The sequence below is a fragment of the Mastomys coucha genome, unplaced genomic scaffold, assembly GCF_008632895.1.
Source record: "Mastomys coucha isolate ucsf_1 unplaced genomic scaffold, UCSF_Mcou_1 pScaffold21, whole genome shotgun sequence".
Classification (NCBI taxonomy): Eukaryota; Metazoa; Chordata; class Mammalia; order Rodentia; family Muridae; genus Mastomys; species Mastomys coucha.
In genome coordinates, this window is record NW_022196904.1 from 58,963,472 (window position 1) to 58,981,004 (window position 17,533).

The 17,533-nt window shown below is 42.9% G+C and overlaps 1 protein-coding gene across 1 annotated transcript; it reads right to left on the reverse strand.

Moving 5' to 3' along the window:
• Nucleotides 1-398: 398 nt before the first annotated feature.
• Nucleotides 399-12,461, reverse strand: Arrdc4 (arrestin domain containing 4). The gene is made up of 8 exons (XM_031386973.1): nt 11,994-12,461; nt 8,321-8,387; nt 7,965-8,112; nt 5,771-5,873; nt 4,798-5,054; nt 4,315-4,477; nt 3,279-3,433; nt 399-2,927 (listed from the first exon to the last, which is right to left on the reverse strand). Exons 1-8 carry the CDS (start codon nt 12,289-12,291, stop codon nt 2,871-2,873), a joined length of 1,248 nt encoding a protein of 415 aa, XP_031242833.1. The 5' UTR covers nt 12,292-12,461; the 3' UTR covers nt 399-2,870.
• Between the last annotated feature and the right edge of the window lie 5,072 nt (nt 12,462-17,533).

The window sequence follows — 17,533 nt, forward strand, 5'->3', positions numbered from 1 at the left end:
ATATCACAATTATGTTCACCTGTGTATTTACATAAAAAGAAGACATGTCCATGACAGCCCATGGCCTCACTAACTCACTCCTGAGATCACAGCTAAGCAAACCGGAAGCTGAGAATTCAATCTGCCGCTGGAATAAAAGAAGGCATGTTCTCTCCTTGACTCACAAACTTTATACTTCCTTAGTACCTTCTTGGATTGCTAGTACCTGTGTGCCTTAGGACATCTGTCCCATGTACAGACCCCAGTAGGCTCCAGGCTGGGCCTTATGCTTGTTCTCATGCATAAACAAATGACCTTAATAACAGGATGCTGTGTGTGGCTGTGTGATTTTCCTTAAGTCTAGGATGATTTAACTCAGACTTTGAAGTCAACACAGGAACAAAAACAAGCCACCCAGATCATTAGTATAAGTATTTTATTAACAAAAAGGAACCCATGGGGTTCAAAGAAGAGTACAAAATACAATCTTTATTTTCCCCTTGGTTAAATTATTACATTTTTAATAAAAATTTTAAAAAGCGAGTGAACTTACCAAAAAAACACAACTTTTGCCTACTGAGTTTCTTATTGTGCAAAACAAAGACACAGGAAGTAAAGTTCTGCTCCGGGGGGAAGGAAGGATCTGTGTGCACCAAAAGATGCACACTTGGAATCTCACGCTTTGTGCATCGGAAAGAAAGAAATCCTAAGGGCACTTTTTGTTTTCCCCAAACTAAAAGAGAGCAAGAGGAGACTAAACAGGCAAGTGTTAGCAGCTAAAAGTCTGATCTTCATTCGCAGGGTTTCAGATGCAGTTTTCTACATTCCTGTTATCCTGGGTATAAGCTTCAGGCCAGACAGACAGATATAAAGTTACATCTTTGCACTCTTCAATGCCACTGTTAGCTGTGCTTCCATTCTGTGGGGGACTTCATGATTTCCCTAACCAACCCAACTGCCATGGCTTATCTATAGGGAACTAAGCCACTCTATTTTCTCTCTGTCCACTCTATCCTGTTTCTTTCTTTCCTTTTGTTTTGGTTTCATAGATGGACCATGACTTGACATAGCTCGCAAACTACAGGCTGGAAGCCAATAGACAGCTCACCATCTTTTCCATGGCAAAAATAAAAGCAGTTTAGATGGAATGTGAACAATCATAACTGTTTACAGACACACAACAGAAAGAAAAGAAAGAAATCTCTAAATTAAACAAAACAAAACAAGAAATAAGGTTTTGTGGTGATTCCCACACACCACAGTTACTGGCAATACCATTTGGCATTTTCGACAATGGCATACAGTGAAATACATGTGTTTGACACTAAGATGATCACAGGAGAGGTATGCTCAGCAGGGAGAAGTATGCATTTACCGAACATTTGTACAAAAATCCCTGAACAGATGGCCCACTGACTTTTGATATAAAATTTCACCCTAGAAGAATGTCTCTAAGGGAACATGTGATTGAAAGGTAAGTCCATCTCCATGATGGGTGCGGCGCATACTCTGCCTGGGAAGCACCAGGGTTTCTACATCAAACCCTTAGGATTTGGCTTGTTCAGATCTTAACTAGGAGAGGTTCCCTCCCACCTGGTGTCAGAAATGTTCTCAGTTCAAGGGACCAACAGACTGGAGGCAAAACAATTGAGCATGTGACTGTGAACAGAGGGAGGAGGCTGGCAGAGACATGGCTGTCCCTGACAGCAACAACAGAGTCTTGTAGGTCTGAATATCCTGAGGCTCAAAGACAACAAAATATTGCACCAAAACATTTTTTTTTAAAAAAAAGAATCACAGTATCAATGGAATTACTAATGTACTGGAATACGAATGTACTACACAACTGCCATGCACCCACTGAGGCCTCTGCTCAGGAGCCAAGTTCAGGCACGTTCCTGTTCTCTTTTGATTTGGGATTTCTTAAGATCTTAGGTGTTTATATTTATTTCTATTTAATGCTGAGCTCATGGACTTTTTCCCTTGGTCTAGTTTTCAGGTCAAGTGACAGGTTGAGAGGAGTCTGCTAACTGCATAGAGCAGAAACCCCAGAGGTCAGTCAGGCCTTTTGAGAACAGGTCTGACGAAGCCACTAGAGGTAGGATAAGAGAACACTCTTTTCTGTGTAGGTATCAGCTATCCCAAAGATGTTACGCCTACTCCTCCTTTTTTCTAATATTCCCTAGGTAAATAAGGAATGAGGAAAATCAAACATATAGCCTGCAAGCAGTTCTTAAAAGTGTCAAAAGTATAGCCTTCACAACACACACTTTCAGTAACAATTCCTCTTTTCCTTTTGATATGGCAAGCTTTTAAGGAATCCCTTCTAGCCTCCTCACGAAAGACTGGAGCCACTGTCAGTTCATCAGGATGTCACATGACCACTGGCTCCAGAAAGGATACTTTCAAGGACCTGGATCCTTGCTGTGGTAACACCCCAAAACCTGGGGACCTTAATTGCATTGAAAGTAGACCACTCACTCATTCACACTTCAAAGCTGTCTTGTTCCCCTAAATCATGTCTTCCTACCAAGTCCATAAGTTCATAACTGTGTGTAAACCCTGGTCAAAGCACACTCCAGTAACATCCCAATTCCTTAAGACTCCTCTCTTCAACAGTCCAGGCATTCTTTCACATCCTCTCCTACCACCAGGACTTCCCATTTTTCAATTCATATTTTCATCCATTTTTAAAGGGACGAGTGAGCCCACCCTAGAAACTGCATAAGCATCCCCCGGCCCACTAAAAGTTCTCATATTCTTTCATTTCTGTCATCTTCGGACTTGAAGTTCACCAATGTTCTGAAGTTCACTTTCTCTTTCATCCAACAAGGCAGGTGAAAGAACCAATATTCTAAGTTGGTAACAACACAGTGAAGTCTGGTGTCTGTTCAGAGAATGAAGGATACAGGCTGGGTCTCTTGGGCATCACCAGGATGTGGATCAACCTACAGAGACAGAAGAGTGAGGTGATGGCCATAGAACCCTGCTTCTCCTACCTACTTCTAATTACATGATAGCTGTAAGCCTGAGTCGGTAACCACCAGTCATTAAGTTCCCCCACTGGCGACTGAGTTCTCTATCTTCTATGGCAAAATAAAACATCTTCAAGGCAATCCACAATGCTGCATGCCATAGCTCACAAGCAAAACAGCAGAAAATGCGGTAAGTGGTTGTAATACTCTAACACTGTAAGGACAAGTTTATACTTATACCCTACCAATTATGAGTCAGCAGCAGCACATTAATGAATGGAGGGGAGTGTCTGCAGACATCATAATGAGTCTAATTTTCTTTACCTCTGAATAAAGAGGGGGAGGCTGGAAACGGAATTCTTGTATGCAGGCAAACATTGAGTAGCAGGCTTCCCCGTCACAGTCAGAGGGCTGAGGATAGGGAGGAATGTGTCGGGAGAATTCTTCTTCAGATACCACATCTGCATAATTTGGTGGTGCTGAAACAGAATTGGAGTTTGAGCTAAGAGATCCATGTAAAAATGCAAAAACCACTTTGTGTCTCTGAACTCTTACAAAAGTAAGAGACTGAGCCAAACTAGAGATATTATGGTCATTACAAGAAAAGTTTTGGTTCCCTTAGTACATAGCTATTAATATTGGTTATTCTATTTTCAATTACATTGTATTTTTTTGATCTACATGTTATAACCTAGGCAAATACGTCTGAGATGTAGCTATAGAAAATATGTAGTGTATACTTTTATTTTAACCACCTCTCCTTGTTTTAATTAGCCTTAGGAGATGGCCATTTCATTCCTGTGTTTGTCACTGGCTTTGTGTCATGGCTAAAGTAAACGTTAAAGGTTCCTTTCCCAGGAATGTTATATAATTCTTCATAGTATAAAACAATAGAGTAGTTGTGATGTCCATCTTCATTGTCAACCTGACTGAGTTTAGAATCACCTAGGAGACAGAACACAGGCTGTGGCTGTCAGGGAGCTTCCAGAGCCTGAACTGAAGAAGGAAGAACTGTTTGGATGTGTACAGGGTCCGCTAAGAGAGGCACACTGGGCACCAGCACCCATCTCCCTCTGTTCCCAGATTGTGGTAGCAATGTGACCAGCTGACTCACACTCCTGCAGGCACTCCTGCAGCCAAGGCTGAAATGTTCTGCACTGCCATACAATGGATGCTGCACCTTCAAACTCTAAGTCAAGCAAACCCTTCTTCCTTGCCATGTCCTCTTGTCAGGCATTTGGTCACAGCTAATGTGGACAGTGATGTGGTGGGGGAGAGCAGACGTGCACACCTACTCCTGGCATGTTCTGTTGTCAGCTAGTCTCTTAAGACTTCCCTAGGGGTGACTTGAATATTTTACCTTCAGGTTGTTCCGGTAGGGCCAGTGCCAACCAGCACATGTCCATACTGAACTGGCTTGCGACACTGCTGTTTCTGCGGCCAAAGCCACTGTATGGAATCGTACCAATAACCAAAGGCAGCTCCAGCATCAATTTTTTAGCACCAGGAATGTGAATGTATACCTGATATGCACAAAAGAAGAAGCACGTGTGAGGGATAGGAAGGCACAGGTTTAGGGTAAGCCTCATGGGAACTAAGCTAATTCAACCTCTTTCTCATAGAAACAAATGTCTTTCTTCCACCAAGCCACCCTGAGCATTCAATTCCCTAGGTAAAGATAGGGTTTTAACAGTGAAGGCCAGCTATTCTTCATGTACCCCAAAATGATAGCAATGTTAACACTTTTCCAAGTATTGATGCAATAATCAGAGATAATATTTGCAATCACGTGGCTTGCTGCTCTGTCTTATGTATTTTTAATGACTCAAGAAGCTTTGATTACAGCTAAGGAGTAGTCCACTCTGATAATGCAGCAATCCAGGATGGATGGAGTGACAGGTGGGATCTTCAGCATCTTCCCATTCCATGTGTCCGTACTCCCAGAACCTATGTGGTTTCCTCGGACATTAGCAACCATGTGCCGCACTGTCTTTGTCTTTCCACTAGCCAAATATGTCTGGGTTTGGAATATGGCTGCCTTAGGAACAACCAGCCGAGATGAACAGTTTTCTATTTCTGCATAGATAGGGATAGCTTCTCCTAAAGACAGAAAAGAAATAAGAAGAACTCAGGGATGGTTCAGAAAAATTTCAAGGCATTGATACAAACTGCAACAGCCCAGCACTACTGAAACTTATGTGGGAAATCTTCGAGAGGGGAACAGATATTTAATGCAGAAGCTGACATTTAATATCAATTGCACTACTCACTTTTCCAATGTAAAAAGACACTAATAATGCTATGCCATTATGTGTAAATAGGCAGTATGTATAAATTAAGATAAGGCATATACAGAAACGATGTAGTAGGAGGTGAAGTATAAAGCTTCCTAGGAACTTCACTAGAGCTCAGGAATAAAATCCTGCCCGTTAGTGAGGGAAGACTGCTTCTCAGGAACTCATGGGGTTAAGGCACAAACAATGAAGGAGCAGCGAAGTTAGTTCACAACATTATACATCTATACTGTAACTCTCCGAGAGGCCTCCTTGTCTTCTTTTGTAATAGTAAAATAAAATTCCAGTATTTCACCACTCTCCTTAGTTTTATTTTGTGACTAAAGCCAGCAGTTTAGAGTCAGAAAAACAGAAATTTTATTGGAGACTATTATTTATGGTCTTACAATATATAAATGTCAATTACGTATACTTTAAAATTTCAATGTACTTCATAGGTTGTAAAGCTTGCTGTCTAAAATCATTTCGATCATCTAGTAAAGTCAATGTGTCTGTTCTTCGGACTTCCCGTATGGTGCTTACCATTACAGTAGCCCTTTCTCTCGATCTTGACGCTCAGAGACACGGGACCGGAAGTGAAAAGCCAACAGCCAACCATTTTCTCCTGCGTCTTCAGCATAGGAGTCTTGAAAGTTACAAACAAAAGTACTCTCATTAAACTACTCCAGAAAACTTATATCCCTTTGAAGAATAATTATAAAGAAATGTCAATCTTTCTTATTCTCATGGGACACCAAGTGCTGAATGCCGTTTCCTTCTCATGAAAACTAGGGTAAAGTCTCAGATTCAAGCTTGTATGACATCATTCAACTTCATCCTGAAGTTTCTCTGTTTCTAGGAAATGACACAACAGCCTTTGGAAAAGTGACCAAGGGTCATTTTCATATTACAGGATTGAAGCTGTATGTATGGTGAGTATGCTGTAGTATATGCACAAGTGTGCGCACACGGGTGTGTACATCCATGCCAGGACACAAAGTAGGCAGAGGAAGAGGTCCAGAGTCTTTTTCTATCACTCTCTCCTTTTCTTTTCTTTGAGACATGGCCTCTTAGTGAACCTGAAGCTTGCCTTTTAATCTAGGTTGGCTACCCTATCAGTGAGCCCCTGGAATCCACCAGCTTCTATCCCTAAGTTCTAGGGTTATACGCATGTGTGTCCATTCCCAGCTTCTGCATGGGTCCTGGAAATCAGAACTCCAGTTTCCTTGCATTCAGAGCAAGCACCCTTACCCCCAACTCTTCTGATTAGTATGACAGAATGGTGTTTTAAGGTAATGAATCAGGAGATCTTTACACTGTTACAATCAGAATGTCATACTGCCTGGGTAAACTCCATGGGATAAGAAGACAGTCTTTTCTTACATATCAGACAGAACCTTCAAGAGTTCTGGAACTAGTCTGTGGGCTTTAAAAGCATCCATATACCTTGTGTCAGCAGGCCTGAAAATGTGCCGAGGCCCATTATACCCCATTGTAGGATTCTATTCTTTAAAGTACGAAAAGACACTTGGTTGTTTTGGTCACAAAACCTAAAGTTTTTAATAAAATACTGTTGCTGGCCATCTTTTATTGTTCATTTATTTTAGAAATTATACTGAGAAGGCCAAGTATATGTTTTTGACAAAAAGCAAACCTCAATAAGTGATTCCCCATAAAAATTGTGGCAATTTTTAAAAGAGGCTGAAAATTCTATGCAAGTTAAAAAGATATAAGCTACTAATGCCACCGCTTTTCCAAATGGGATTTAAGGAGCTGGTTCAAGGGGACCTGGGCCAGGGGGCAGAGTGCTGGCTAAACCATGCAAGCACATCTTTCATCTGTCATCACATTTATTCTACTACTTGTGAAAATAAGAGCTAACAAACTTTTAGCTGCCAGCCTTTCCCTTGTCTTTAAAAATATTAGATAGAAAAAGAAACATCCAATAGTAAAAGCACATCTTTCCCATATCAGTGTCACGATGGGACGATGGGAAGTTTAAATTATCTCAGCATTATCTATGAAGTAAAAAATAACACCATCATTCATATTTAAATGAAGACCCATTTGGTCCTAGCAGCTTTCATGAAAGTAGAAGGTATAATTTTATATTATTTTCATAATATGGGTGCAGATAAAAGAATGTAGCTCATTAGTCCCCATCTTGCCTATTCTGTTGTTCCTTAGAGCCTGATCCTCCTTACCAGCCTACCGTATTCCTGATGATTATTAGAAGTTCAATGCCTTAATGTGGCCAAATCTGTCATAAGGAATGGTAAGTGAAAGGGCCTCGGCGGCAGCTGCACACACTTACTTAATGTTAGAAAATGACATGCAGAATGGAAGGATACATAGCATAATGGCCTGGGCTTCAATAACAGGCTGAGTGTGATTAATACTCTTTCGTAATTACTGCTCCTCAACCTGCTATTATTGGAGAGTTTAGAATGCCATAGTCCTGTGAATATGGCTGTGCTGGTAAAGTAACCCCTCTCTTCTTTGCATTATTGCTATTAAGGCTCATTAATGCATTTCAAGCCTGTGTAACTTTTTGGCAAAAGCAGCCCTGAACAGCAGGGATATAATCAATAGCATTAATACACACAATTTGTAATTTGCCCAACCTAGAATCATATCTTTATAGAGAACGCCTATGGGTTGCATTGTGCTTCCTGAACCAGCAGACAGTGACTAAATGCAGACATCATTATTGAAAGGAGGGAAGGGCGGAGCTTACCAATAAGGGTGGTGTGTTGACATCCACGTGACTGACAACCTGGAGCTCTCTTCTTACACTCTGATCTGGAACTTGGGGTCGTTCCAAAACAGCCTTCACACAGTACTGAATACTGCCATACTTCCCAGTAAACGATGTTGCCAAAGGTCTGAAATAAACCAAAGATATTGGTTTATGAGCTTATTTTCAGCTATTCAAAGCCAGGAAAAGCACGCGTTAAAATGTTAAGGAGGAATGACAAGCACAGGGAGGGTCCCATAGGATTGGCACACACACTTCAGTGTTGGGGAACACCGTGGTGCTCAAATAATGGACACAAGGCAGGGGAAGAAAATGGGAACTATAGCATCACTCACTCAGATGGAAGTTGAAAGCGAAAGGGAAACTCATGTTTTCCTGCTTGGAATAAGGTGACACCTTCACCTGAAAAAGACCACATTGCATTTTAACTAAGGCCAACAGGAAATCACCAGGTTTCATAATCTAAGTCATTTTGTAAAAGTGGGTTGTCTGTCAATACACTCTAAGTACATTAAATAGACTGAGTTAAATTTGAATTTGTCTTTTACCAAGAAATAACACACACACACACACACACACACACACACCTTTTATCTACAAAATGACCAATTATACAATTACCACAAAGTATTATCTAGGGCCAAGATAATACTTTATCATGTGTGTGTTCATATGTGTGTGTGTAAAATGTATATATGATATAATATATAATGCGTATATAATGTATTATAATAGACAATATATAAATATTGTATATGTGCACAGTATATAAACACAGTATATGTGCATAAACACACATGTAGTGCATATTCATATACAGACACATATATACACACATGAATTACACTAAGATGAGATATCAACATTAAGTTGTACCTACAACTAACCGACAAGTTACAGCTTTTTAGCTACTCTACAGTATGCATTCTATGCATTCTTTGGACAGAGTTGGTAACAGCATTAGTAATAGTCACAAACCAGCAGCCCAAGCAGCAAGAGCTGGCTCTTTACCCTCCAGTTCTACTGAGATTGATGGGGTTTCTCAGGGGTGGAAGCAGGCATGGTCCCTTCTCCTGTTCTTGACAGCATCATTCAACTTCATGCCCAGGTTTGTCACTGAACAATGGCCAAAGTCCAGGAATGGATGGTGTAAGACCAGAAGCACCACCAGAACCCATGATGAATCTCCATAGTCAATCTGTTTAATGTGGATCCAAAGTGGAGCCTGTGGCCTCCATTCTGGTCAGTGGCTCCCTATGGCATGTGACAGACTTTCCCTTCCAGCTCATAAAGGCTACATTATGGGTGGAAGTAATCTGATAAGAAAAGATGGCAGACAACGTGGTCTGGGATTCGTCTTGCTACCTGAATTTGTTTCTACATTATGTGGTCCAAACCATTAATAAGATGGGTTTCTTTGGTTTATTTACCAACAACACAGTATTTTAGTCTTGTTCCTTTAGGGAATAAGAATGCATCACTGACCCAATGAGTCTCCTAAACCTCTCTCTACTTTTCACAATGTACTACATTAAGGAGAAACAAGGAACACAGGTCCACTTTGTAAAGAAAGACATCATGGGTGGGAGACCTGAAGGCGACATGAACAATAACTAGTCAGGACAGAGGTCCAGATTAAGTGCTCTGATACAGTGTGAGTTCTAGAGGCTCCCCATGTGCAGGAGTGGCCACACAAGCCTCAGGAGGGTCTCAGCAGAGCTGGAGGACTGGAAAAGGCACACTTCTCTACCTCATCACTTCCAAGGGGCTCATTGGGCCCACAGAGCTGAGATGGAGTGTGATTTGTGATCGCTGTGTCACACGCGACGAAGTGCACACAAATGTTGAGCAATGTGGATTTACTGAACTTAAATGGGAAGCTTGGGTGATAATAAGGATGAGTGCTTCAGTCCTCAAAAGACCAGCTGAAGGAAAGGAGACTGGATATCTGCATCAAGGGAAGACTATGGAGTCCTGAAGTCCAGAGACTGCTCATAGGAATAATGGTGGGCTGGGGGTCTGAGGACCAGAGTACAGAAGAGTGGGTAGAGTTTGGATGAAGGCAACAGGCGTGTAGAGAACAGAGTTGCCAGCATCCTCAAAAGCGATAAGAGAGACAAAGAGTCCCTTAGGAAGCAAGCCAACACAGGACTTACAGTACTTTAAATGAGAAAATCAATTTGAGGAAATGGACAAACACTGTAATACCAGGAAAAAATGTTTCGTTCTCTTTTTAATTTTTATATTTATTTAAAAACATTTAGAAGATGTACAGTGTGGCCATTTCTGCTTCTGTTTTGTGGCTCATTGCTTCCACCTGTTCACTGAGGGCTCCAATGTCATAGGAAGCTGCTTCATCCACTGAAGCACTTCCAGCCAGAGCTCTTAATGAAAGTTTTTCATGAGCCCTGGGGTCTAGAAATGTTGCAATGGGGAGGAGAGTGGCTGGTGTGAGGTCACACTCTGGTGGGTGCTTCTGAACTGAAGCCAACTCTCTGCTTTGGTCCCTGGGTCTTTCTTATATTCTTGGTTGTGAGCCTAGCCTTTAATGGCTGAGCCATCTCTTCAGCCCAGGTCTTTCTATCACAATCGTTTCATAAGGACTTGAGGTACTTCAGCCACACTGATAGCAACTGGTTCAGTAAGAATAGTAATTTTAAAGAATATTCCAGGAAGATTTTTAAAAATAGATCTGATAGTTTAAAATAGATCCTAGGGGGTCAACAGTTTAAAAATAAAACACCCCAGGTAATTGAATGATAACTAGTTTATGGAGTTAATGATCCTGAGAATCTGTGTCAAGTTGCTAAGTTCTTCCAAGCTGAAAGTATGTGGGGGAATGTTCTCCCTACCCCTTACAGAAAAGGTGACTATAAGCATTATAGTTATAGTTAGCAAACTATAACCATTGTTCACACATTCTAGGAAAACTGGCAGCTGTCTACATGTAGTTGTTTCATTAGAACAAAGCAACAAGATCTTACTTGTGAGTCAAAACCTATTTGTTAGCCCAGCAGGCTCAGGGTCTGAATCTTAGACAAAAACCTGTTTACTTCTCTCTTCCATGGCCTTTCCTCCAGTCAGCCATCTTTAACATCCTTGTTGGCTATTAATCACTGGGAGGAAAAGACTCCTGGAATCCACAGTGAGGAAAGGACATTAAAGCTTACCTGCCACACCCCATTATCCAAAAGACAGGTCCTGTTAGGCACATCTGAGGATTTAACTAGACATCATTGTACTTCTCCACAGGAGGATAAGATACAATAGGTAGTAAGCAAGCTACCGGTAAGGCATTTGATAGGTCCAAGATGATGAGGCAGACAGGTAAAAGTTTACAACAGTTTCCACTGAGAGAAGACTGACTCATGGTTACTAGCATTTTCATGACGAAATAAGATCACATCAACCCAATATACATATGCATAGGCAGTTCTGGAAAAGTCAGAATTGCCCAGATGGCAGGCATTGTCTCCAAAGGCCTTTCTGAATGGGGAGGGGTAAGAGGAAGAAGAGGTACAGGAATGGATGGCTCTTAGTGAGATTCATGTTCCCCAGTGAGGAAACACTTCTCTAGAACTACCCAAGTACCATTTCCATCTTCCCAAGATCTAGTTTTCTGCAAATCATCATGAACCCAGGAGTGTCTAGGGCCAGGACAGGCAGGAGAGGCAGGCCATCAAACTCTGGGCACCACAAAATAGAATGTCACCACCTTCCATGCCTCCAGGTGAGGAAGGACCTAGAACCCAGACAGTCTGATCGCAGGTTTCCATGACAACGATTCCCTAATAGGTTACTAGAAGATCCCAGGAAGCCAAGTTCAAAGGCACACCAACACAAAAGGGTCTGGCCTCTTCCTAGGTGCCCGGTAGGAGCACAGACTTAGCCTCCTGCCCTTCACCCGTGACAGCAGATGACTCCCCTTCCAGAAGCTTCCCTCAGTGCCACCCACCACCCAGGGGCGCGCCCCCTCCCGCCTTCCTCCCTGGGGATCTCCATGCTCACCAGCTGGGGCCTCCAGCAGACTCAACCGCAGGTTCAAGTATTCCACCTCTGAGGAGGCTGCGGGAGAGCCGCCACCAATGCAGACCCTGGCCCCAGCGCTCGAGCCCCAGGCAGAGGTGGCACGGCCCTGGGCCTCCAGGCGCAGCCCGCGCAGGGCCACCGGCTCTGCCGCCTCCAGCAGCACGTGCCCGGCCACTGTCTCGCCGCTTGAGTAGGAGCCTTTGCTCTCATCTTCGAACACTAGCCCTAAGCTCTTGACACGGCCCCGGGGACCATCGGCTCCCGCTTCGCCTCCCATCCCGTAAGGCGATGCGGCTCTGCCACCAAGATCCGCAGTGGCCCCAGGTCGGGGTAGCCGGCTCCGCGACGCTGCTGTCACGGGCGCCGGCCGCACGCCCAGGGCCACTACGGCCACAGCGCCCAGCCGGGTGAAACACCCGGACTGGGGCCCTGTCTCTTTAACACACCCCACTGGGACTGGAAAGGGGCTGACACGGCCCGCCCACAGAGCGCTGCCATTGGCCAGTCGCGAAACCTGCTTCTTTTCTATTGGATGTACATGGGCATTTAGTCATTTCATTGGCGCCCCCACACGGGGCTGAGCAGGACGGTGGTGCGTGATCAGGAGGGCTTCACCAATCGGGAGACACCAGAGTGCACGTGCACAGGCCGTTTATTGGTGGGAGCAAGGCACAGTCCTGGGCCACAGACCAATAGTGAGGCAGTGCGCCCATGTGGACAGAGAATGGGAAACAATATCTGTCAGGGAGGGGGCGGTACCCGGCTCACCAGCGCGCTGGTGTCAGCCGTTGCTATGGTTATAGTGGGGGCGGGCTTTCCAGCTCAGAGAGACTGGAGTAGTTTGTACCAGAACTTGAACTTGTGGCTGCACCAGGCCCAGTTTAAGATTACTTCTGCAGCATGCCCAGTAAAAGGTTTCTTGGAAAATGGAGCTCAGCAGTCTCACTTTATGCTGGCTGCCTTGGAACTTTAAAGCAGCTATCAGAATCTGCTAACTTTCATGATTCTGAGTTACACCTCTGGGTCTCGGTCAGTATTCCTGTACTAGCTGTGAGCCAATGTCTTGGAAGAATGCTGTGATTCTAAGCCCTTTGTCCTGAGAAGTTCTGTTCCTGGCTGCTGAAGTCCAACCAGACTCAGTCTCTGATTCTTTTGACTCTAAATAAGGTCGTGGTTTTACAACAGCACCTGCCACTTACTACTGCTGGTGTAAACAGAAAGACACCATTATTGACTGAATAATACTCCATTTGATCGTTATATATATATGCATAAATTGTAAAGTGTGCAAACATTGTGTCTGGAAAAAAAGATCTATACCTGCTACACAAGTGCCCCACCCAAAAGGATTTCGTAACCTCAGGATTGTAGTCCTTGAACATGCCCAGCTGACTCCTCGGTGGCTTGTTCCCCAAACCCACAGCACAGATCTTCTTGCTGGTTTCTTTTTCATTCACACTGTTCTAGATTTCCTTTGGTATCTAGAATATTTAAATACATGTAATTATTTGGCCATTAATTTGTAATCCTTTATTTCCCCTCGTTAAAATTCTAAGTGTGTAAACTGTTATCAAGGTTTGACAATTGAAAATTGAAACTGAAGGATTTTTTCCCCATACATATTTTTTCAAGGATCTGAAAATATAGGTTGTTTTAACTGCATTCTTTTGAGTTTAGATTATCAACACGGAATTTTTATTGTATTTATTTATTTGTATAATTTTTAAATTTTTCTTTTTTCTTTTTTTAAATTGATTTTTTTTACACTCCATATTTTATTCCCCCCATCTACCTTCCAACTGTTCCACATCCCATACCTCCTCCCCACCCCCTGTCTCCAAGTGGATGTCCCCACACTCCCCACTCCACCTGACCACTAAACTCCCTGGGGCCTCCAGTCTCTTGAGGGTTGGGTGCTTCATCTCTGAATGAACACAGACCTGGCAGTCCTCTGCTGAATGTGTGTTGGGGACCTCATATCAGCTGTATGCTGCCTCCTGTTTGAGAGATCTCATGATCCAGATTAATTGAGACTGCTTTTCCTCCTATAGGATCACCCTTCTCCTCAGCTTGTTTCAAACTTCCCTAATTCAACAACAGGGGTCAGCTATTTCTTCTGTCCATTGGTTCGGAGCAAATATCTGCATCTGACTCTTTCAGCTGCTTGTTGGGTCTTTCGGAGGGCGGTCATGTCAGGAAACATAGGGAAATAGGAGGTTGGGGGTACCTCCAGAATGCACCAGTGACTTGGGAGGTGAGAGACTCTCAGGACTCAAAGGGAGGGACCTTAGATGAAATGCCTGACAGTAGTGAGAGTGAACTTACAGAGCCCACCTCCAGCAGGAAGTCAGGGCATCAAGTGAGGAATGGGGCTGCCATCCCACAGTCACAACTCTGACCCATAATTATTCCTGTCTGAAAGAATTACAGGGATGGAAATGGAGAGAAGCCTGAGGAAAAGAAGGTCCAGCAACAGGTCCAAAGTGGGATCCAGCTCAAGAGAAGGTCCCAAGGCCTGACACAATTACTGAGGCTATGGAGTGCTCACAAAAAGGGACCTAACATGAATGCACTCCGGAAGACCCAACAAACAGTTGTATAATATTTTTATTCTTGAAGTTCATATATGCATGCAGCATAATTGTTCATTTTCTACCCCCATAACTCCTTCTAAATCCATACTTAAACTCCATATTCTAACTTCATGTCCTCTTTTCAAAATTGTTGATTTAACTTAAAGTGTCGTTGGCTGCCATAGAACTCACTGGTTCTAATCTGTGCTGCTCAAATACTCAAGTAGAGGCATCCACTGCAGCATATTGACCTGCCAAAGGTCACACCCGAAAAGAGCACTGTAACTTTAATAAGGCTTGAGGGTGTTCAAAGATTCTTTTATCTCTTCTCCAAGAAAGTGAAAAGAGCCATAAATCCAGCCTTGCTTGGTATTCCAAAATAATACCCTTGGGTTCCTGATCTCAGTGTCCATAATGGTCCCTACTTAATTTCCTTCACAACACAGCTTAATCTTAAACAGGCACTTGCATGGCATTTATCGCTCCCACCGAGGACAAAGACTTTGTTCTCATGCATTGTTTTTTAACCTTTAGTATCTAACGCAGAAACAAGCAATGCTCAATCAAGGTGTGTTAGCAAACACCGAATGATGAAGCTCAACCACCAGCTTGCCAAAGATCAATGGTACTGGACCCCTTACTGGGCTTCCATTGGCTCCAGGGAGATGTCATTTTCAAAATTAAGTGTCTAGGAAGGAAGTGAAATGCCACTGAAATGCACAGAATGATAGGAGAGCAGAAGTGTAGACGTGGCATCATCCTGTGCTACCAGAGACCAATTTTTTTCTGTCACAATTTTTTGTTTTTTGGCCTGTTTGGTGTTTGTTTTATTTATTATGTTTTGGAGATTTTTTTGCAAAGGAGGCAAGCTCTTTCATTAAGCCGCATCTCCAACCTTTCAGTGTCAGTGACAGGGTTTTCACTAAGTAGATCTGGTTAGTTCAGGAGTCCAGACCTTCTTGGCCCTGTCTCTCCTAAGTGCTGGCTTTTATAAGCATGAGCCATTGTGCCAGTAATGATTTTAGACTATAGGTAGCAGAATGTGTGAGCAAGAGCAGTTTAGCAAATGTAGTTCTCTAGACTGGTGAGATGACTCAGCAGGTAAGAGCACTTTCCATGAAGCTGGACCATCTGGACTTTGAGCCCTAGGACCTACAGGTGAGAAGGAAATAACTATTCCTGCGAGTTGTTCTCTAACCTCCAAATATATAGCATGGCATGGACATATTCACACACAGACACACATATATATATAAACACATATAAAACTTTATGTCAAGTTCACAGTAATGTACACACATACACACACACATACACACACACACTACAGAAACACACATAAAACCATCTGGTGTATGTGCTTATGTGTGTATATCACTGATATTTCTGTTTAGAAGTGTCAGGTCTAATCATTTACCCTTTTATTAATAAGATTATATTGTTTTGGTGTTCTGCTGCTTGAATTCTTTTTTATTAATTAATTCACTTTCCATCCCAATCATAGGCCCCCTCCCCCCTCTCCCACTATTACCTTTACAAATTCTTTCCATCATTACCTCCTCCCCTTCTCCTCAGGAAAGGGGGATCACCTCCTTGGGTACTACCCTACCCTGGGACATCAAATTACAGAAGGACTAAGGCCCTCCTCTCCCACTAAGGCCCAACCCAACTAAGGGACAGGGATCAAATATCAAGCAACAGGATCAGAGATTCCTGCTCCAATTGTTAGGGGACCCACATGAAGACCAACCTGCACATGTATACAAATGTGTAGGGAGTCTATGTCCAACTCTTCATGGTCTTTGGTTGGTGGTTCAGTCTCTGTGAACCCCATGGCCCTAGGTTAGTTGCTCTTGTAGGTCTTCTTGTGGTATCCTTAACCCTTCTGGCTTGTCACTTCTATACCCAACTCTTTCACATGAGTCACCTAGCTCTGCCTGATATTTGATTGTGGGTCTCTGCATCTTCATCCATCAGTTGCTGGATGAAGCCTCTCAGGAGACAGTTATGCTAGGCTCCTGTCTAAAACCATAGCAGAGTATCATTAACAGTGTCAGGGGCTGGCTCTCTCACATGGGATAGCTCACAAGTTGGGCCAGTTACTGGTTGTCTGTTTCCCTTTAATCACTGCTCCATCTTTATCCTTGCATATCTTGTATTCAGGACAAATTTTAGTTTGAAGGTTTTGTAGGTGGGTTGATGTCCTCCTCCTTCCCTGGCTACAGGAGGTGGCCACTTCAGTCTCCATATCCTCTGCTGGTAGGAATCTCAGCTAGGATCACCCCCATAGATTCCTGAGGGGCCTCCCCCATCCCAGATCTCCAGCTAGTTTCAAAGATGCTCCCACTGATTTCCTTTCACGCTTCTAGCCTTCTCCAGCCCTCACCTCTACCCACACCTGATCCCCAGCCCTGTTCTCCTCCTCACCCCCTCTCCCACCCAGTTCCCTTCCACCATACACCTCTGATGTCTTCTGTGCTTATTTTCATTTCAAAATTCTAGAAGTTTTAATTTTATTTCTGATTTTCTTCTAACAGTTTGCTGCTCATTTGGAACATAATGCTCTGTCTTGATTTTTTTTGTATACATTCTTTAGTTTCTTTTGTTGTTTATATTTAATTTTATCCCATTGTTATATAATAGGATGCAAGCAATTATTTTAAGGCTTTTTATCTTGCCAAGGAAAGAGATAGTTAAACAAAAATTGATAGCGGTTCTTTGTACTTCCCTTGGCCTGGGAATGGTTTTACTTGCTCCTGCTGCTGATGGATGTTTTAACTGGAGATACACTTGGGATTGCAGGTCCCCAACACTAAGGATGCTTCCTCATTTTTTCTGAGGATCTTGATTTCTAATAAGATATAAGCACCTCTTTAATTGTTTTTTCCTCCTAATTTGATAATGGGCCATTTTTTCTACTTTCAGCTTTTTTCTTTTCTTTTCTTT